General features: G+C 39.4%; 2 protein-coding genes across 7 annotated transcripts in view; one reads left to right on the forward strand and one right to left on the reverse strand.

Annotated features, from left to right (window-relative positions):
• TRMT44 (tRNA methyltransferase 44 homolog) overlaps positions 1–22628 on the reverse strand; it is a 60749-nt gene that overhangs the window by 11814 nt on the left and 26307 nt on the right. For 2 of the 3 annotated variants that reach the window (XM_063335547.1, XM_063335548.1), the window contains exons 1-4: positions 7786–8545; positions 3837–3954; positions 2882–3101; positions 1537–1605 (exon numbers count right to left, since the gene is read on the reverse strand). In XM_063335547.1, coding sequence (XP_063191617.1) covers positions 1537–1605; positions 2882–3101; positions 3837–3954; positions 7786–8215 — 837 coding nt within the window. In that variant the 5' untranslated portion in view covers positions 8216–8545. Of the gene's footprint in view, positions 1–1536; positions 1606–2881; positions 3102–3836; positions 3955–7785; positions 8546–22628 lie in introns of those variants that run through there. The other variant, XM_063335549.1, reaches the window with a different exon arrangement.
• ACOX3 (acyl-CoA oxidase 3, pristanoyl) overlaps positions 8171–22628 on the forward strand; it is a 43244-nt gene continuing 28786 nt past the window's right edge. For 2 of the 4 annotated variants that reach the window (XR_010071168.1, XM_063335544.1), the window contains exons 1-7: positions 8171–8323; positions 11753–11931; positions 13469–13702; positions 14752–14823; positions 16246–16335; positions 18309–18452; positions 19293–19381. Coding sequence is in view for 3 of the 4 variants with exons in the window: in XM_063335544.1 (XP_063191614.1) it covers positions 11764–11931; positions 13469–13702; positions 14752–14823; positions 16246–16335; positions 18309–18452; positions 19293–19381 (797 nt within the window). In the remaining variant the exon portion in view is untranslated. Of the gene's footprint in view, positions 8324–8553; positions 8705–11752; positions 11932–13452; positions 13703–14751; positions 14824–16245; positions 16336–18308; positions 18453–19292; positions 19382–22628 lie in introns of those variants that run through there. The other 2 variants (XM_063335545.1, XM_063335546.1) reach the window with 2 other exon arrangements.

Consider the following 22628-nt stretch of genomic DNA (forward strand, 5'->3'; position numbering starts at 1 on the left):
ATAAGACAGTTACTGGATTAGTTTAAGAAGTTTTTGAAAATTAGTGTTATGTCAGCTAAAACATATTATCGTTGTAAACTAACACTCGTCCATAAAAATTTGCAAAATATTTTCAAGAGTGTCATTACAGAATGTTCTTGTGGCTACAACTAATTTTTGACATCTAATATTATCATGGTGGTAAAAATGGTAAAAGATAAGACTACTACATAGCTATTTCCACAAGCCAGTATCACAGATTAGAATAGTTCCATTGGAAGGAACCTACAATGATCATCTAGGCCAACTGTCTGACCACTTCATCATGATCGTTTCTCTGATGTAAAAAGTTCTGTCGCACCAACGTGACAATCAAGATTTTGAGAGTAGTCTAGGTCAGTCAGGCTTCCCCAGACAATTTTAAAAATTTTCATGTGAAAATAAACTGAGGTTCTAAGTTGATAAACAGTCAATTATCAAAATAAATTAGTCCTCAACAAGTTCTGTAAATGAGCTGACTTATTTACAAATACTGACTTAGAGACAACATAAGAGGTATCTACATTATACTTCAAGGTATCTACTTCAAGGTAGACATGCTTTTAACTGCACTCTGGAAAACAGTCAAAAAATATTGATGTGCCTATAGAGTGACAAATTTTGATGCTGGTTAAAAAACTGAGGTTTCTAGTGATTGCAGGTGGCAGAATTTTCATAAATTCTTAAATAGCTAGGTGCCTTCGAAAACTGCACCAAGCATTTATCTGCATTCCTAGCATCTAGAGTTGGCCTTATTGCATTTGAAGACAGGATTTGATCTGAACTTTATGAGGGAAAGACGAAGCAGTGAAAAACCTTTAGCATAAAATTAACAAGTCGGAGAAATATGTATAAAACAATAGTTTCTGATCTGCAAATCGGTCTGTCTAATCACTATTTTTCTGCTACGTCAGTGCTTTTTGCTTTATCACTTAAAAAAACCCCAACAAACAAACATCTTGTCTGTGTAGATCATAAACTTCCTGTGATGAAGAACTGCAAATCTTTATCATATCCTCACAAAGAGATTTTAGTACCCCTCTAAACTTAATTTTCATTGTTATTGTGGTGAATTGTGTGGTATGGGGCAGTATGAAAACCAAATCAACTGATTTTCCCTGTGCTTTGTGACATTATTTTTTTCCCAATTGTTATAAAATACTTACCTTCTGTAATCACTTACTATATGTAAATCCCTGAAACGCTATTGAGAGTACTACCAAAGATCAGAATACAAACACAACTTGAACAGTTATAAATTTCACTTTCAGTTTAAATTACGCTTGTAAATATATGACCTTTGTCTCTCTGCTTAAATGAGAGCAAAAGCAAAAAAAAAAACAAACCCCCAAACCTCCTAAACCTACACTCTTTCTCCTACCCCCTTCCTTTTGCCTTGTATGGCTGTAGTAATTTTAAAGAATGCAACAACTATAAAATGAAAATACCTCTTTAGAGAGGCTCTACTACTAGGAAATAGAACCTTACAGAATATTATTAGGCAAAGCAGTTCCCTACCAGCAAGTAAGTGGCAATGGCAACGTCTTCATAAACAAATTTCTCAGGATCTGTCACTTCAGGCCACACCTTCAGAAAAGATAGAGAAAAAATATTTTCTGCACCATCTTAAATGACTTCAAACAGTGCTCAGTTAGGTACTAATTCACTTCAATAGGCTTCTGCATGTCATCATTTTGCATTAGAACCTCATTAAAAATATACACAAAGAATGTAAATAAAGACTGTTTGTGAGTCACACAAAAGAATAACGGCGTAAATAATGTCTGCTGTCATACAATCAATAAAGTTTCCAAGAACATTATGGCTTCGTATGTGCAGCTCACAACAAATAAACTGCTGCATCTGTTCTGTAATAAAGCATGCATCCTTTTGCTTAACTCTCTCAGAAGAAAAATACTTATATTATTCCTGTTATGTGCAACATTGGTAACATGAGCGTTTGTAAATTTGTTTTCACAACATAACAGGCAAAGAATTATCCTGGCACAACAGAACATGAAGAATGAAATTGTGAAGTAGGAAGACAGAAAGTGAAAGTGGAAGTGTTATCCCTGTTTTGTAAATGAGGAATTGAAACAAAGATTTAAATGCTCAACACTACACTAAGTCTACTGCACTGCTAAAGGCTGAACCATTACCTTACCCACAAGTCCAATTTTCCTCTCATATATATGTTCCTATTAATACAGAAATATCAACGGTAAAACCTTTCAACATTCTCACAGTACATTTTACAAAAGCATTTACCAATTTTTTTGCTTGTAGACAGAGTCTGGTGCATAAGGATATAGGTATTACTTGACACAGCACTTAAGATAATCACTGTCATTTTTCAGGATTCCCAGGATAAAACAATACTACAACATTGCTCCTCTAACTCAGAAAGACATACCAACATTGCATCTAAATTTAAAGAGTAATAGGAAATTTAACCTGCTTACTAACCAGTGCTGTTTCCAGAATCTTTCAGGTTTTGGAGAAGGTGGCACTTTATTTATGCCTTCTAGCATGGATGACTTAGTATTTACATCCACTGACCTACTGCTCACGTCTTATTTCAAGGGAAGCATTCTGGAAAGTATTTAACTCCTCCAGACATTTTGTGTGAATTTGGCTCCAAGTCTTGCTTTTCCAGTTCTGTTCTTCCAAATACTGAATTGTTTGTTTCCCACATACACAGAAAAAAAACCCCAAACCACCAGACTATAAAACACACATTTCAATTAAATTGCTTTTTTTATTAAAAATAAGAATTCAGTGGAAGAAGCAGTTTCACTAAACAAAAAATAACAAAAACAATTATAGGAAAGCATATTATTACTGCATTTACTGACAAACTTACCTTAACCATCTCTTTGTATTTTTCTTTAAGGTCTTGATAAACTTTGCTGTATTTTGCTACAGAAATGAGTGAGAGTGTACTTTTAAACTCACTGGGCTTTTGCTCCACAGACCATTTAGCCAGTTTGGACAAAAGTTCATTTCCAAGCCATGCTAGTTTTGGGTATGCAATTCCATCTGAAAACCAGTCTTCGGGAAATGGAGCTACAATAGACACAGACCTTTAAAAAAAATAATAAAAACTTCATATACATATAGTGTATTTTATTATCTGAGCTACCCCCAAAAAATTAAAAGAATGATTAAGTGGAAAAAAATCAGCAGATCAAACAGAGGTGTAAAAGTAGACGAGGGAATAAGGACATAGGTAATACACAAAACCACAATGACTGAGGACTCGCAAATGATGAACAACCTGATTTAGCAATATATCCAAAGACTAATTAGTAAAAGTGAATTCATGTAATTCATGAAAACAACAGGAAGATTCAGGAGGAAAATACATCAGTTGGCACATTTCATTATTTCATCATCTCTAACTTTATCCAGATTTCATTAGAGCTATGCCCTCAGATGCTCATGGTCTATATTTCAGTGATTGAAGCTCAGCAGGTGCCAAACAGCAATTCCAATTTGACTGAAAACCTCACTAACAGCCACAGAACCTGACCTCTCTCACAAGCATAGCTAGTTTCTCGTGATCAGAATATGCATACTTTTTCTAGACCACACACATGTACAGTCAATGTACACATTCAAAGTTGAAACAGATTTGTTTTGTGTTGATTTCGGTATTGCAGATGTTTCATTTTCAACACAACACTATGCACTAAAATCACACCACTACTGCCATTTACTAATCAAGCATCAAATTATGCCTAGATATCCACGCTAAAACACGGTGTGATCCTTACAATAATTCAGGGTTTGCTTCCTCTCTCAGTCCCAGCACTTACCATTCCTCATCTTTTATGTGTGTAAGTTGAATTTGATAAATATTGCACTTTTTAATCTGGTATTTTCCTTCACTGTCTTCCTCCAAAGGCAGAAAGGTCACAGTTCCATTGTAAACATCTGAAAAGATATTTAAATAGTGATATATTATTCCATGGTGCAAACCATCCTGGTTAGCACCAAAATAAACTTTTGCTTCCTTACTACTTTAAGTGCAAACTAGTGAGACAAGATTTAGGACAATGCAGGAAGAACCACAATGCTAAGAACACAATGCTAAGAACTGTTTCTCAGTGCGCCTGACATCTGAAACTACTGAACTGTTTTGAGTGCTCAAAATTTTGCATTCTGCTGCATGATGTTTTCCAAAATATCTAAGGCTGATCAGTAAGATTATTCATGTTCTTTAAACCTAAACATTTGCATAAAGTAAAAGCTATGAGACTTTTCTAGCACAAAACTGCTGCTTTACCCTATCCCACACTAAACCTGGAGTCCTGGGAAGCACATTCCAAATTAATGGAGACTTACATATCAGCCTGGTACTAGATGAACAATCAGTGCAATATTAAAAAATAATCAACAGTATTATCAGGATCTATCAATTTTGCTATGTTCAAACACATGATCTACTGTGTTATTTTAATTAAGTATAGCTATGCTTTATGTTTAGCAACATGCAGCTTTCCCAATTAGAGCTCCCGGCTTAAGCACCGTGAAAAAAACCCCAACATTATCTGTCCTAAATTAGTATCTCATAACACAGAATCACAGAATGGTTCGGGTTGGAAGCGACCTTAAAGACCATCTAGTTCCAACCCCCCTGCCATGGGCAGGGACACCTCCCACTAGACCAGGTTGCTCAAAGCCCCATCCAGCCTGGCCTTGAACACTTCCAGGGATGGGGCATCCACAACTTCTCTGGGCAACCTGCCTTACCACCCTCACAGTAAAGAATTTCTTCCCAATACCCAATCTAAAACTACCCTCTTTCAGTTTGAGGCCATTACCACATGTCCTATCATTACACTCCCTGATAACGAGTCCTTCCCCAGCCCTCCTGCAGGCCCCCTTTAGGTACTGGAAGGCCGCTATAAGGTCTCCCTGGAGCCTTCTCTTCTCCAGGCTGAACAGCCCCAATTCTCTCAGCCTGTCCTCATAGCAGAGATGCTCCAGCCCTTTGATCATCTTCCTGGCCCTCCTCTGGACCCATTCCAAAAGGTCCATGTCCTTCTTGTGCTGAGGACTCCAGAGCTGGACACAGTACTCCAGGTGGGGTCTCACCAGAGCTGAGTAGAGGGGCAGAATCACCTCCCTCAACCTGCTGGCCATGCTTCTTTTGATGCGGCCCAGGATGCAGTTGGCTTTCTGGGCTGCAAGTGCACATTGCCAGCTCATGTTGAGCTTCTCGTCCACCAGCACCCCCAAGTCATTCTCCTCAGGGCTGCTCTCAAGCCATTCTCCACCCAACCTGTATTTGTGCTTGGGATTGCCATGACCCAGGTGCAGGACCTTGCACTTGGCCTGGTTGAACTTCATGAGTTTGCACAGGCCCACCTCTTAAGCCTGTCAAGGTCCCTCTGGATGGCATCCCTTCCCTCCAGTGTGTTGACCATGCCACACAGCTTGGTGTTGCCAGCAAACTTGCTGAGGGTGCAGTCAATCCCACTGTCCATGTCACCGACAAAGACGTTAAACAGCACTGGTCCCAGTACTGACCCTTGAGGAACACCACTCGTCACCGGTTTCCACGTGGACATTGAGCCATTGACTGCAACCCTTTGAGTTCTAGCCAGTTCCTTATCCACCAAGTGGTCCATTCATCAAATCCATGCTTTTCCAATTTAGAGACCAGGATGTCATGCGGGACAGTGTCAAACGTTTTGCATAAGTCCACGTAGACGACGTCAGTTGCTCTCCCCTTATCTAACAATGCTGTGGCAACAACACAGAAGTCCACCAAATTTGTCAGGTGCAGTTTGCCTTTGGTGAAGCCATGTTGGCTATCACCAATCACCTCCTTATTTTCCATGTGCCTTACCAGAGTTTCCAGGAGAATCTGCTCCATGATCTTGCCAGGCATAACTCTGAAGGGAGGCTACCTGAGAAGACCTGGTTTTAAGTGAATGTGCATGTATTATGTTAATATATTAAGTTAAGGTCAGCAACTGCACTACTGATCTCAATGGTATCTATCACCTGTGGAATAAAACATCTATGTCCAGTGACAGATTCCAAACACTTGAGATTTAGGAAGTGTCAAAGATTTTGGAGATGAGCTATGAACAGCTGCCCACACCCTTAAATATCTCTACCATATTTCAAGACGATATTCTGCAATTTTTGTCACAAGTAAAAACAGAGAGGGAGGAAAGCGTGTTCTTTTGAAATAACTTACAAATAAAAAGAAAGGAGACTGCAACAAAACATGAATGGCACAATACAAGCTAGTACTCACACACAATTAATTTTTTTATCTTAACATCTTAATTTATTCCCTATGTCCTTCCTAGAAAGTGACTCTAAAAGCATTTACTATATTCCATATGGTATATGATATATATGGATAATTACTTTATAAACCAGTTGCAAAAATCTTTTTAGTTGTTTACCTAGAGTAATGTCTTTACAATAACTTCTTAAGTTCTCATTTTTGAAAATGTTTTTTCAGTTACCATCAAAACAAATATTCTGACAACTACAAACCTTCAAACCAAGAATGCTATATTGGCTAAGTAATCAAATTTCAAGTTGACTCCAAAATTTTCTGAGCAAAACAGGAAAAAACTAATTAGCAACCGAGCAAACATCAAGTCTTGCTATCTCAGACCATCCTTAGCCACTTCCCTAACATTCTGATTTTTTTTTTAATATTTTAAACATATTAATTAAAAAAAAATTCTCTTATAGCCTTTTTCTTACAGATAAGACTCTCCAGATGTAGTTCAGGAACATCTCCTCTTAATATCAAAAGAAAAAAAAACCATAAAAGTGCTGTGTATACTTTTTTTTGAAGGCATCAGAATAAGAATCGCTGGCCACAAGAGTATCCTGTCAGCTGTCCCCCGTAAATGACTACAGGTCTTTCTGAATCATAAATTTAATTGGGTCTGGAATTCTGATTCTTGTCAAAAATTATCCAGAATTTATCTTAAAAAGGTGTCAACCTCTACCATATATGATTTTCTTTCCATTAGTAGGGTTTACTGCAGTGTATTACCATCATATAATGTAAGTGCCTAAAAAAATAATTAAAAAATAAATAAATCAAGCTTAATTTTCAGCAATACTGAAGAATAAGAAAGCTGACAAAAACAGTTCAGCTTGGGCAGGCAGGTGCCACAGCTGCCTACTTTTCTTCATTAACTCTGCACTTTCAAAGGCTACCATCACTCCTTACAAACCTGTAATTAGGTTTGCACTACAAGCAGCATTTTTGTGTGGGCAGCTTACTCATGACAGGACCTCGCACGATGACGGTCCTTCTTGCCTTTTCTCTTTAAAGGAAACAAAAAGATCAGAGAGTTTCTGTATCTCTTCCTCAGGAGCAGGGTGCCTGGCTGCCCTCAGTGCTTTTCCCACCTCAGCAGTACCTTACACATGACATATTATCTCTTCCCCTACTATGTTTTCCTCAGGTTGAAGTGGAGCTTGTTTAGAGTCAGAGTCCTACAGATGTCTGACCTCTGTCATTTGTGTTTCAACTGCTGACACTTCCTGAACAAGGAAAAATAAAATCTAAGCAAACGAGAAGGGCAAAAAAAAAAATATCCATCTGCGCTCCCACAAGTAAGGAAAAATGTGTCATTTATCTCTTTTGCGAGACAATCTCGGACGGGACGGGCCTGCAACAGAGGTGGCCCCTCACGGTGTGCGCTCCTGCATGGCGGGCGCCCCCCCTGCCCGCCGCCCCGCGCCCTCTCCCCGCTTTGGGGCCGGGCTCCCGCTCACCTTGCACCGCCAGCTCCCTCCTCGGCGGGGCGGGGGGACCGACCGGCCGCCCTCGGGGCAGCAGCGTCCTCAGCACGGCGCGAAGCTCGGAGCGGCGCCCCGTCCCGTCCCATGGCGTGAGGGGCGGCGGTAGGTGCCCGTGTCCCGCCGGCAGCTGGCCGCGAACCTCCCTCCACAGCCAGCCCAGCTCCGCCGCCCCGGCAGACACCTCTCGCCCCTCCTGCCCCCCGCCGCCCCACGCGGCGATGAGGGGGGAGGATGCTTCCCCACCGTCCCCGAGCGGCACCGTCCCCTCCGCCTCGATGGCGGCCCCGCACAGACGCCTGTTGGCCACCTGCGGCTTCTCCAGCCAGACGCGCACCGCCGCCCAGAAGCCGCGGGGCAGCGCGGCGCCGCCATCCCGCACAACCGCCGTCCCCACCAGCCCCATGGATGGCCGACCCGCCGCCACCACCGCCGCCGCCGCGCAGGGGAGGAGGCGGGCCGCGTCGCAGGCTGCTCCCGTCAGTTCCTGAGGCGGGGACGGCGGCGGCCGCAGGTAGGTACGGCGTCTCTTCACCCCAGGACGGGGCTTCGAAGCCGCAAGGGAGGCGGCGGCGGGGCTGCCCGCCTCACGGCGCAGCGGCCGCGGGCGGGAAGCGCCTACTGTCAGCCCTCCCCAGGCAGCCGGGCCTGCCGCTGGGGGTGCCGGCCTGCAGCTGAGAACTACGCGGTACCGCCTGCGCCCGGGGACAAACGTGCGCTGGGGGATTTTTACCCGATTTCTAGGTTTTGTGTGAGGAGGGTCTGTGTGGTTGTGACAGCGGCCACGGTACCTCAGCGCGGAAACGCCTTTCTGAACGCGGGCTCCAAGCGGGGAGCGCTGAGTGACAGCCTGACAGGCCCCCGGCCACCACACTCCGCAAGGAAACAAATCTCGGTACAGTTTTTCGTAGTAAAACCCACTACATTGTGTAGTCGTTTTTTTTTCTCTTTTTTCCCCTGAGAGCAGAAACGAGGCCCCGCCCTGAATTCACGCAGTTCAAATAGCGGTTTTGCAATGGAACCTCAAAGGTTAACTTCCCTGCCTTTAACCTCTCCAGTGCTGTCTCTCTTTGGCTAACTGCCTTCACCGTTTTTTTTAAAAATTATTTTCTAGCGGCTCTGCATTTGTGAGTAACAGTATTTCTGACAGAGTAAGGGTACAATATCCTTACTCTTGTCGACTACCAAGTGTCTTATCTTGGTAGCTAAGTGTCATTGTTATGCAAGATAATTGGCAATAATACACTGCAAACAGAAATACTCCCTCAAGATTTGCGGACTGTTGTTGTCCAGTCATGAATTCTAATTACTCACAAGAGCAGCTTCCACGTAAAAAGTGTTTTCGGCTCAGCATTTCTCAGTGAAACTGCAGCAGTTCTCAGCAAGTTGAAAATAACATGCATTATTTTCTGCTGCCACATCCACATGCAGATTTCAGAATGTCAGTGCAAGGTCGAAATTAACACTAAGGTTATTCTTTAGGGCAGTCCTTTGTTACTTTCCTCCTGTAATTGCTGGTTTTCATTTCCTAATTAGTTTTGAAACTGTTTGCTTGGAACCAAATTATATTAAAACATTGTATGAAGGCAGAGAGAGAAACTGTACTTTTTTTGAAGTACTGTATCCTTTTTTATGAATGCTGAGATTTTCTCATTTCAGCAATCTCATTGATTTGCAAAGTAGATAAAGTTAGATGCAACAAGTGCAGTATTTTGATGTAAATTTTTCTCTGTTCTGAGCCAGAAGCCTTGAACTTCTGTCTGATTTACCTGTTTTCCAGCTGTAAGAGTAATGTCTGTTTACTTGGCTTCAGGTTGAAATGCTCTTTCTCAATGCCTTTCTCCCCCTCCCTTTTATTTCCAAACCTGTTGCTCAATAGTGGAACCGCACCTTCCTAAAACCAATTTGGAAGTCATGTGCAGAAATACTATCCTGCAGTCATCTTCTGCTATGTCTGTACTGTCCAGAACTAGAAAATGACCTCCATAAGAAGATTAGGTTGAAAGAAAAGAAATGTAGCAAGGAGGCAAGGAAAAAAAAACTGACGGAAAAAGCAGAATGACAGACTAATAGTTTGTGTACTTTGATATGTTCATAGTCCATACTGAGCTCTTTGCCAGCCCTGGGCCCAGATGTCCTCCCAGTACCTTCGAAAATTGCTTCTTCCAGCCAGTCCCCTTGTGTGCCCAGCTTCTGTTCCTCTGCTCGATCATTTTTGCATTTTACAGGCGTAACACAGATCTCTGCCATCTGCATGAAGTGACACAAGTTGCTGGGTGTGATATGAGCAGGTAGCAGCAGAGGGCACTCAGACATCTGCTTCTGGAAGCAGCAGAGGCATAAGCCTTTACTCCTTGGGTAGGTTTTACCACAAAGCGAGATTCCCCATCTCTCCAAAACCAGAGCAGTTGTACCTACTGATAGTGAAATCCTGCTGGTTCTGTTCAGTCTTGCAATACACTTGCATGACCCGTAGATCTACATGACAGAATGCTGGCAGGCTTCATGGGACCTTATGACCTCTGATCACATACGCAAGAGGGGTCAACTCAGCACAGAAAAAAGTGTATTCAGAAAAAAACATTAAGTGGGAAGACAAACTGAAAATGCAATAAGCCACCACATAACAGAAATGAAAATTTAAACCTCAGTGAAGAAAGAATTAAAAGTGAAGTTCAAGCGTGGTTGCAAAATTCATACTTTGTATTATTTTAAATTTATTCTCGAGTACGGCAATATGATAACTTAAGAGAAGTGCATACCAACGTGCTTACAGTTTTCCAGAACTGCATCATCCATGTAGAACAAAAACCCTATAGTTATATGTGTTTTGTAGAAATCACTACTGTGATAGTTTTATTTTACTTCATTTGTGCAGTCATTTATGCTGCCATAATCTGTACCTTTTACAGACCCATTGCAGACAGAGCCTTCTGCTTGTCCCATTCACCTGTTCCATTCAAGTCAGTGTTGTGATGGACAGTTTGTTGACATTGTTCTGGTTTCACAATTCTGAATGTTCACCGTATCAAATAGCATAGAGGGCTTGAGGTGTTTATGTTTCCCCTATGTAAAGCTACCTATTTGTTTCTGCACCATACTCCTAATGATCTAGGCAAATATACCCAGATAGCATAGCGCTCACATAACTGAGTGGATCTGTGGGAGCTAACCAAACAAGATTAAATTAGGCAAAGGAGATGCAAATGTGCAGAATTTTACAGAAATTTCTTCGTTGCAGTTGGTGTACATGAAATAAAGGTTTTATTACCCACTTACTCTTTCATATATTCAACCAGTGGAAGATAAGGGCAGAGTTCCTACCATTTCCCTGATGTCTTCTGTCTCATGTTTATCCATGAACAATAGTTCATTACTTAGGTTATATAAAAACAAACCTTAATGTATAACCAACATGCCATTTAATTGAAAGTTGTTTAAATGTTAACTAGTAACATTGAAATAATACAGGCATCTCCTGCATTTGAACAGGCCTTTGTATGCATGTTTGGGTGCTTTATTATTTTGGGTTTAAGTTAGAAGTGAGGTAACAATTATTCATGTTATATTCTATAAAACATGTTATTTTCTTGCCTGGATCTTTTATCTCATCCACTCTTTCTTATTATGTAATATTAACCAATGGTGTCCCTGTTTCATATTTTGCTTATTTTAAAAGGTTTAGCTCATATTTTAATAAAAAAGACCATGTAATTCATTTTGATCGCATTTGATCAAACACATATTTTTTTGCTTAGCTTGTACCAAGCCAACTGAATTAGAAAAATGGAAGGGCAAGCTTTTAGTTGGCTCTGCACTGCTGTACTCGTACATTTGAACAAGTCTGCATTTAGTTAACAATGCTTTTGATTTCTTTTAATTATTAAAAATTAGACATCTGTGGTGCTTCAGTTCATGATGTATCTTTTCTTGGTTGGTGCAGTTTAGCTAACAATGGCATCCACGCTAAATCTGAAAGAAGTCACTGGCAACCAAAGTTCATGGGATACTATGCTACCAGATTTCCCTAAAGGACCGCTTTGCAGATATCGTAAGAAAGCTTCCTTCAACTGGAAGGAGATGGCAGTGCTACTAGATGGCAAAGATATCATCCAGCTTAAGGTAAACTGCAAGAATTGTAAGGATGCTTTAATTTTGGAGATATCAGTAGAAGCAAGTATGTGATTTTCAAAGGGAGAGTACTTAATTTAATAATACTCTGTAGATATGGAGCATGAAGAAATTGGTTTTGCACATCCAGTTTTCAGAACAGAACTTTCAAGCAACCTACTTTGCTGTCTCCTAAGGCTCATTTCATTACTAAACATCAGTGCAGGGGAGACCAGCAGGTGCTACATTAGAGAACTTCAGTGTTTATTTCAAACTGAGAAAAAAACCTATATTCTACCATACTTCTTTACTGTACTGCATGCATTAGTTCATATATGCCATGGTTTTGCAATGCACTTAAACTGAGCTAAGTTCATGCCACTGTTGAACAATATTTCTTTGACATGGCATGATTTTCTGCGGTCTTCTGTGCTTGCATTAATGCATATGTGGCATTGCAGTTGGACAGATGCTTACCTCACTGAAAGCTAACCCTACCAAAAAAAAAGACATTAATTGTAGCACAAGAGATTGTGTGGGAATGCATGATTTAAAAGATGTAGGAGGAGACAGAACTGACTTTTTTGAAGGTGGTATAGACTTACATGGATTTAAGCTGATCTTGAACGTTCGCAATAATTACTAAAATCTTGGAAGGTGGATCAAAGAAATAAAATGTTCTGCATCTGACTGGTATACATAAAAAAAACAGAAGTGCTCTGTGACTCAGGGAGTTTTTATGGGCGAATAGCATTGTTCATATGGAGAAAGGGAATGACCCTACCTTTTAAAGAAAAGCACAGAAAATCTTCTGGTTTTCTTCCTTTTTACTCTGTCATTCTCTTCAGAGAGGAGGAAAGGACTTTAAAAACCTTTTCACAAGATTTCCCTAAGGCACTGCACTTTTTTTTAAAAATTACATGAAAGACAATTAAGAAGATGTGGATATCTTGAAGACACAGAGATCTGAGGTAAAAAAAAAAAAGCCATAGTATATCATCTAACGGGGAAAAAAAAAAGATCCAAATTAAAATGTTAAAAGATGCACATCCCCGTATTGAATGGCTGCATATGATGGTTCCATTAAATGGAGTACATTTCTGCTTTCATCTGGGAACACAGCGGTTGTGGTACCTTAATGGCTTTACCATTATGGCATATTTCTAACTGAATGTAACCCCTGGAGTTTTACCTTTGTTTTCAGATTGAGGGCCATTGCCCTTTAGATCCTGCCAGCAGCTTCATATAGTGAAATAATGAAGCTGCTATAAAAAGCAAGTAAGTTTTACCATACTGTTCTCTACATTCAGATTGAGTCAGTCCTACACATATTACTTCGACAAAGGAGCTTTCATAAAATTTAGCTGCATGAACTTTTTGTCAGACCTTTTAAATATATTTTTTAATTCTCTGGAGTTTTGGCTTTATGAATTTACATCTTCTATCAAACGATTGTAGTTTGAGGCCTAGTATTATCCTAGAAGAACAGTAACTTGTTTTGTTAATTCTTTTCGATTAACATTCTCATGTCAGTTTTTTCCCCCTCAAGAACATAATCTTCTCTGCTCTGGAAAGTGATCCTCTCTTTGCACATCATCCTGGAGAAGATCTGTGCCGTGAGAAATATCAAGAGCTGACATTCCTGCGCTGTAAAAGGCTCTTTGAGTATGATTTTCTTAGTCGGCAAGAGATCTTAGAGAACCCATTAAAGATATTTAATATGGTCATCTGTATAGGAATGTACGATTGGTCTCCATGTCTCCAGTATTTCTTACATTGCGGTGTAAGTACAGTTCAAAGTTTATAGTGGTGCATATTTTAATTTACGTATCTTGTAATACTGTAGTTCTGTTGCTTTCTGCCTGTTTTATTAAAGCTATATTTTTTCCCAGTCATTTGGTTTCAAAAATGAAATTAATTTTAACTGTTTAGAACAGTCAGACAGCTGTGGGATTAAGTTAGATCATTGTCATTAAGCCCTGTCTCCAGTGGAATCCAACCTGGAAAGTAAAGCTGGAGCAGTATAGACAGAGCTACAGAAAGATATTTTGATGCCTACAGTTCCACCTTCTTTTGTCCACTCCTCTGCCTCCTCTCTATGGCATTAGCAGCCAAAGAACTTGGTTATTGGGCCCTGTTTGGTGGCTATGTCTTTGCTACAGGTACAGGTATCAGGAACTTCCTTGCCTTGCCCTTGGTGTGTTGATTCAGTGTAGAATCCAGAAGGAATGGAAACCAGTGTAAAGTTTCTTGCTGACATCAGTGTCTGGTATTGTGTTCATCGCTTGCTCCCTAGATAAATCTCTCAGAAAGAATACTTGACATAGCTGGTCAAATAATGTTAGTTGAGTTAACTAATTATTACTATTGAAATGGCGGGGTAGGGTCTGGGAAGTACAGTTGTGTTATGTAAATATCCATCTAGAAAAACTGAAGGTAGCTTTAAAAACAGTGTTCTTGTCTGATCTTGAAGCTTCAGTTCCCAATCCATTTGCAATAAAACAAACTAGAATAGTCTTAAAAGTTTTACTTCACTCAAGGGGACATCAGTAAGGACAAGAGGAAAGTAAGCTCGTTAAGCATTTTTAAGAGTTTGCAATGAAGGCTTGAACAGGTTAGAGCTGTGAAAATTTCAATCCTCTGTAAAGGGGCCTTGACAAGATCAAATTCTGACATACATTCTCCAACTACAGGCTAAGTAGTAGTTTACTGCGCAGCCTACTTTCCCTGGTCTCTTTAATGGATGTCACTATTACAAATTATTGTGCATATGTAATTTGTGCTTTCCATCATGGGGACGCTGATTTCATTCATAATTCTCTGTTTTTACAGGTATTCGCAGGTGCAATTTTGAGTGCTTCTAATAGGTTTGCAGACTTTGTGAAACAGGTTTATAGTATGGAGGTAATTTTATTTTTTTTTTATAACTTGTTAGAACTGGGCACTGTCAGAACCATGGCACTGCCTGCACCCTTGTGTTATTTCTGATCTATTTACATACCTAGGTACTACTAAATAGTGAAAGAAAAGACCAAGGAGCAGATTGAAGCACTGAGCCCTGACTATCCTCACTTCTAGCTATTATGGCACTTCCTGGATGTGTTTTAGTTAACACGTGCAGACAAAGTTTGGGGACTTCTCCAAAAAGGCAATATAGAAGACACTACAACAGTTTTGTCTCTGTCCACAGTCCTTTTAAGAGTGTATCCTTGGAAGTTTTGCATGCTCAGACACTTCCACCTCCCACATCTACATTATACACTGTGCAACACATACCCTTGCCATGATGCTATAAAATGGACAATAATAATGACTTAATGCTACAGAAACACCACATAGAGTCCAATGGAGACTCAGGACCAAGTGTCCTGAAGAACGACTGTAGCCTATCTGTTACAGAAAGAGCCAATCCTATACAGTTTTTCCTGTCTGTGCCATTTGGCCATGTGGGCAACATTTCACTGTCTGTCCTGACCCTCTTTGGCTTAGCGCACCCAAACTGAGCTTCACGCTTCTTTTGTTATTCTTTATCACTTTTTATCTTCTTGTTTTGCCAATGATTCACCTTCCTTGCTTATTTAGTTTTCTGAAATTCTGTGTCTATCTGCTTATAGACAGCAACGTACTGCTACATAGTTGTGATTTGATACCCTGTGTTAAAGATCAGGATGCATTCTTTTAATGACTCTCAGTCTACACAAAATCCTGAGGGTATGTGTTTGTCAGAATAATTTTCCCTGAGGCTTCAGGTTTAATTATTTTTTTTTAATTTTCAGTTGCTTTTCAAGGGTTTGCTACTAAAGAGTATGTGCTACAGGCCAAACCAGGGAAAGGGATTCCAGTATGCATATTTCAATGTGGCTTCAAGCAGGCAGAGTTCCCAAATGCTGCTTAGAACTAAGTGTGTGCATACATTGATCTGATATAAATTTAACCCCTTCAGTAATGTAGCCTATTCACAATTTTGAAAAGAAACAGCCTCACTCTGTTTTTCTCTTAACTTTGTGAGTTCCCAGAACTGCTTGTAGTGCAAGAAGACTTGCTGATTTTCACCATATAACAGTTCTTTCAACCCAGACAGCTGAAAATGTAGTCAGTTGATGTAATAATCTGTACCTGCCTGAATGAATCAGCCATCAGCAAAGGAAAAAAGTACCTGTTACCCTATTGCAGGCATGATGTCCTGGCCTTAGGGTTACATTTGTTTGGTTTCTTGCAATTGCAAGTTACTTTCCAATAGCTGTATTTGCGATCGTTTGAAAATCTTACTATTTTAATTGCTGTAATAAAGTAGTCTTCAACTGTGCCTTGTGTCTCCTTATTTAGATCTTTGGGTGTTTTGCTCTGACTGAACTCAGCCACGGAACTAATACCAAAGGCATACGGACTACTGCCACATATGATCGTAGCACTCAGGTTAGTCCTTAATGCACAGGAATAACGTTTGACACTGTTAGATTACATTAGTTGCTAGCAGGACAGAATGATTCAAGGATTTCTTTGACTAACAAGAAAGAATCAAGTTCAACTCCATGTATAAAAAAAAGAAAGTCAAATACTTACAACGCAGAGAAGAGTGTTTTTGGGGAGCCCTGGTTCAAGAAAACCAAAAGAGACAAGCATATCATGCTTCATGCGCTGTGGGTGCATCAGTTCATAGAAAGCTCACTCTCTGCTTCATTTATTTCTAAAAGAAAGAAATACATTCCTGCAAAGAATACAATTAAGGTGGATGTGAGGATTTCAACAGGTAAGCATGTTCCCACACAACTTTCCAGTGTTTCAAAACAGTGTCTTCTGCATTAGTATTTTTGACTAGTGTAAATCAGTGCATTTAATACCAACAATACTTTTAAAAAAGAGGAAAGGGATTCCATTCCAACAGAACAAAATACAAGAAAGTGAAATGGTTGGCTATCATATGTCAATATTTATAGTAAGTCCAGAAATTTCTGTTTTCTTGTACAAGTTAATTTAGCTTCTGGTTGTGATATAAAATAAGGATAGCATTGTTCTTCTTTGTTGTGTCTCATGAGGAATAGTTGGACATGCAGATTACATTGTCTTTTGTTTTTAAACATGAACACTTTATATATGACAATTAGGATTATTTCCTGAGGATCAGAAGAAGAAATATGAAAAAGAGATAACAAGACTATTGAAGAGGCCAAAAGAACAAAACAATAAACTGCTCTTTCCAATAGGATACTGCTTACTATTCATAATTTGTTTTCTGAAATCAACACTGTTGCAGAAATAAATTAATTTTCCTAACTTTTTTTTCGGTAAATTAATAGAACTCTTTAGTTGTACATTAAGGGAGAAGTTAAGAGAGGAAGCTGATAGAACTTTCTCTCTCTCTTTGTCATCTAAATGCTTGGTTTATGCCAAGTTGAATTTAAAATGTGTTATTTAATGTCCCAAGAAGGTAGTCTCGTCATCTTCCCCAAAGACTGTGGCATTTTATTGCACTGTAATGTACAGAACTGGGTGCTATTACTGTCAGCAAACAACATCACTCATATCTGTAAGTCATAAAGTGGCTTCAAAAGAATGAGAAATGAGAAGCAACATTTTGAAACTTAACATTTTATATTCTTCAGTTGGATAGCATTCTAGTCTGCATTTTTTCATATACAAGCAATTCAGCGATCATTTGTGCAACGTGGACGATCAGATTCCAGAAAAAAAATCCAAACTTGTGAGTTTGGCAGTATGAAAAGTTCCATTTAAATAAATTGAGTTTTGTGCTTGTGATGAGTGCACTGCAGTAAAAGTGACTGAAATGACTAAATCATTCTTAAGATCATGAAACTCTGAGTTCAGATTTCTTTTACATCCAGAAAGCACACTATTTAGAATCTAAAAATCTGAATGTCTGTGTCTAAATGTCTAAGATACATGTATTTTTTAGAATTCCCACTACTCATGGTCCCCCACATTGTCCAAGCTGGGAAGCGTGCTGCCTTTCACACTGTCAACCAGGCTTCCTTTCCACACAAAACTGCATAAAAAGGAGGTGGTCGCTGCGTAGGTTTCAGGCCTTGAAGTCCCTCATATGGAACCTAAGATATAGGAAATGCTTCCAAGTCCATCATTTTGCTTTACCTTTTTTAACTGCTTAAATGAGCAATTAAAAGGCTGAATTTCAGGCTTTACAATGAAGTAATGAACTTTTTCAGCTCTAAATTTTTCCAAGCTACATGTATTCTCTCTGAAGTTGAACACAATAAGAGACGTCTCAGCTGCTGGAGTGAAATACAGAATTAAACCCTGACAATTAAGGAATGTTTTCAAGACATTACCATGGTCATGGAAAAAAAAAAAGAAAATACTGTGTGTTGGTTTTTATGATTTATATAATTTGCTCCTTTCTTTCCTGACTACAGGAATTTATCATCAATACTCCTGACTTTGAAGCTGCCAAGTTCTGGGTTGGTAATATGGGGAAACATGCCACTCATGCAGTTGTGTACGCCCAGCTCTATACTCCTGATGGACAGTGCCAAGGATTACATTCCTTCATTGTACAGGTAGGATAGAAATGTTGCTAATCTTTTTTTCTTTTTGGGGGAGTGAGTTCAAATTAAAGACTTTCTGTTATGCTGTTATTTATATCTGACCAGCAGATGCTTTAATTAATGCCTTCAACATTTATTGCAATTGTAAGAAGTGTAGTGATTTTAAATGTTCACTGATTTTGTGATGTTTGTACAGCCAGTTTTATACTGTCAGTTTTCTGCAAAAAATTCTGAAAAATACAAAAGAGCTGAAAAACCTCCAGATTATCACACTACATGTATAGTTAGAACTAACCTATGCTATATGAAGTTCTGAAAGTCTTGGATAAGGCTTAAGATGATTTATGTCTGCCTATGCTGCAGGCTGATCTGTGTGAAATCTCTAAGCTTCTACACAGAGATCAGTTTGTAAGATTAAAGGCATCAGAAAATATGGCGATACAGTAGAGAAGTTGTACGTAGTAAAATGAACTAGTTGCACAATGAACAGAATTTATTACAAAATCGGGGAATACCTCAAAGCTGATTGTTACATAAAAGTTCCATTGATTCCTGCTATGTCTGTGTACACCTCAAGAAGGTTTCAATGCTAGTCTGATGACAGCATATTTAACACGGTGATGTAATTAGTGTCATATTGCCAAAATAATTTTCATTAAGGGAGCTATATCCTGAATTAGAGGATACATAGGTACAAGTTATATCCAGGGTTACGTGCTTGAAAAAAACAGAGAACTTTCTTTAGTGTTAATAGCAGAATACAAATTGGGAATAACTTCACTGTTTGAAAAGTTCAACCCATAACTTCCATTGTTCCACAACTGAAATAATATTTTGTTCCCTTCTATGCAGATTCGAGATACAAAAACTCTCCTACCAATGCCAGGTGTGATGGTAGGTGACATAGGAAAGAAACTTGGACTGAATGGCCTGGATAATGGGTAAGTCAATCCATCTGAAGGAGGAAACATTCTAGATTATATCACACTGTGATATATATCCTCCTTTGTCAGTTCTCTCTTTATTTCTGAGGTATTCAGTAGTGGGTTTAGGTTGTTGGTATTTCTAAAAAAATCCCAGATTGAAAAATCTTGAATTTCAGTATTTTCTATCTGAGTAACCGTAGTCTTTCTACTTCTCTCACTTTTTAAAGTGCCACTGATAACTCTCTGGATATCCCCAAGCATTCTTGCGGTCTCTGCAACAATAATAAAAAAAAAAAAACACAAAAATCCGTTAAGTTCTAAGTAAAGAACTTAATCAGCCTCTCCACCCATCTGGGTGTTAGCCCTTAATTATTTTGTCTGTCGATTTCCAGCCCGCCGGAAGGCTAATGGAGGTCCACAGACAAGGTTTATTGTTAGTAAAGATGAGACCCACTAGCGAAACTAGGTGTCTTGTTTGAACGATGGTGTTTCTGGATTAATCCTGTTCACTGCAGAAGGGAAGAAGGTGATTAGTTTTTTTTTTTCTGTATTCTCTGTGTACCATTGAAATAAAATAGTGCCTGGGCTCCTTTTCTGAGTCTTGGACTTCAGTGGCCTTGCTGTGTCTCTGCTTCACTAAGTGAAGGCATCCAATGGGGAGGAGAGACAGTGAGGAAATTGAGGTAGATTTCTGCATTAAAACAGCGATTATGTAATTATGATTTAAACCCCTGTATTAGTTACATTGCTCTGTGTAAAGACAGAGACCTAAAATAGTAAGGGTGGAGTGGAGGTCGCTTCTTTATGCCTCAAATGTACCTCAAAGAGGTAATTTGAGGTAAACTCAAGTTTTAAATCAGGAGGTAAGCTGTTGAGTGAGTTTGTTTCCCATGTATGTATTGTCCTTCATAACATGCCATTGCAGTAAACAAAGTATAGACATCCTAAGGTGTCCTGCTTTCAAATGTAATGGCTTTGACTGGTTTTCCAGAAGGTGGTAGCTATTCTGTAGTTTGTTGTCTGTACCAGCCTCCTTCTGATGTCCCAAATAGCCTGTAGTGGCACTGATAGCACTGACTTTTATGTTTATGTAGCTCATTATCATTGATGCGCTGTTGCCTGAAGACACAGACAAAATAACGAAAAAAAGCGTCAAGTTTTGTAGATGAAAAATGTGAGAAAAGGCCTGGAAATGAAGGGGATTTGGGTTTTGGTGGGTATTTTTGCCTGCATCTGCATTACAAAATAGTAGCCAACAGGTGGCACAGCAGCAGAGGCCTGAGTAATCTAAATGTAATTCAGCTTCATGTTTCTGTAGAAATGTTCGAATTCTGTTTGTTCTTAATTTGCAGCATAGTTTTATGTGGAACACAGGGAAAGAGAAGAGTGTGCTTGTCACATAACATCAAAATACACATCATTTAAAAATCCACTTATCCTTTGATCTAGGGGGAAAAATAGAGCATTTTAAAAATATCGGTTATAACTGAATAATCTGAAGTGATAATCCATATAATACACTGTAAATAGGAGATATCAATGACTTGCTAGCTTAATGTCAGATGGAGTCCCTTATCTTAGTTATGACATCACATGTCATTTAAAGCAATCATAGGGCACTCTAATCTTGCTGTTAACTTTGCATATGCTGCTTTAAAAAAAATATTATTTTCTTCTAACAAATAGCAGCACCCAAGGAGCCACAGTCATGGATCTAGATCTCTTAAGTATGGATTAAGACAGTCTCTGTACTAGAAAGCTTAAATTTCTTAAGACAGCACCTGCAGATTAAGATAGAGGGATGAGGAAGGCCAAAGTTATCAGTAGATACCCTTCATTCAGCTGAAAACTCTAGAAGCCTGTGTTCCTGATCTACCTCAGCTATTTTCCATGGAGAGGATAGATGCCAACGTTGTTCACAAGAACTAGAGAACTAGTTTTCACTTCGCAACCTTCCTGCTCACATTGAGCTGTCAAAAGTGTCAGGACTTGTCCACATTGCTTGTCAGAGGTGCATGAAGGCCTGGATGGGGCTGGAGAGGCAGTAGCTTCACAGCTCTGCATTTGTTTGCAGAGATGACAAGCTGTACCAGTCATGTTGTTTGCACGATCTGCAAAGTCCCAGGATTCACAGGGAGACGTTTCACTAGACACTGCCTTGTCAAAGTGTTCTCCTAAGCAGTTTGGTAATTTTATATCCTAGCTTATCCCAGAGAGAGCACAGCCTGAAGTTCTTGTGCAGTATAGAAGCCTGTTGTATGCGGTGACAAGAAAACATTAAATTATGCTGTGACTACAAGTGTTAGTCTCTGCTGCATGCTTTGCCAGCTTTTTGCATGTATGTGGGAAATCTGGTTTAACTACCATAGACAGTTAGTAAATCAGATATATTTCCATGTAGTTACACTCAGAATAAATGGTCAGAGTGAAGATCGGAATCTGACATCTCTGGCAGAGTTGTCAGATTTTGTTCCTGCACTTCAAGAAGTTTATGCTACTGATTTTCAATATGAGTACAGGCAGTTAAGCTCCTGAACACTTATGTAGGACATGGGGAAGAAATTCCAGAGCTTTCTTGGAAAATGTCATTGATTTATGCTATATAAGAGAACAGAGTAGGTGATTGTAGTTGTCCCTTCTGGCTCTGGAAAACAATTAATCTCTTGGGTTGTTTGGCTGAAGGCTGGTTTCCTGCTAACGAAGAGTGTAATGTTTTCAGTAAGAGAAAGAATTTAAGAAGTGATGTGGGAATTTTTGCAGTTTATATCCAATTGACTAGCCTGCTGCTTCTAAGTCTGTCTTTCCAAGTAATTCTCATAGATTCACAATTGAAATGACCAAAAATCCCATGGGCTTCAGCTACCCTGGCAAAAAAAGGCAAAATCGCTTTAAGATATTTTAGAATATTTTTCTTTCTCTTGATCATTTACAACAATTTCTGTAATGAATACATAAATGATTAAAAACAGAACTCCAGTTTTTCTTGTGAAGCATTTAGACTGGGTTTGTGTTTTGTTACTAAAAAATAAATCAGACTGCCACCAGGGGATGCAAGTGCTTCAGTCTTTATTTTCATATAAAAATGGCCACCTGTTCCTAGCGCCCTGGCAGTCTTTGAAATGTGCTGTTCACGGAAGTCTCGAAATGGAAATAGCTGAGGAAAAAAACACTGAAAAAACTCTGGGTATTTGGGATCCAGGGACTTCTCAATAAAATGCATGGCAGGCATAAGAGGAGGGACATAAAGCAAGAGCTTGGGTCA

The sequence above is a fragment of the Chroicocephalus ridibundus genome, chromosome 5 (assembly GCF_963924245.1).
Source record: "Chroicocephalus ridibundus chromosome 5, bChrRid1.1, whole genome shotgun sequence".
NCBI classification, from domain to species: Eukaryota; Metazoa; Chordata; class Aves; order Charadriiformes; family Laridae; genus Chroicocephalus; species Chroicocephalus ridibundus.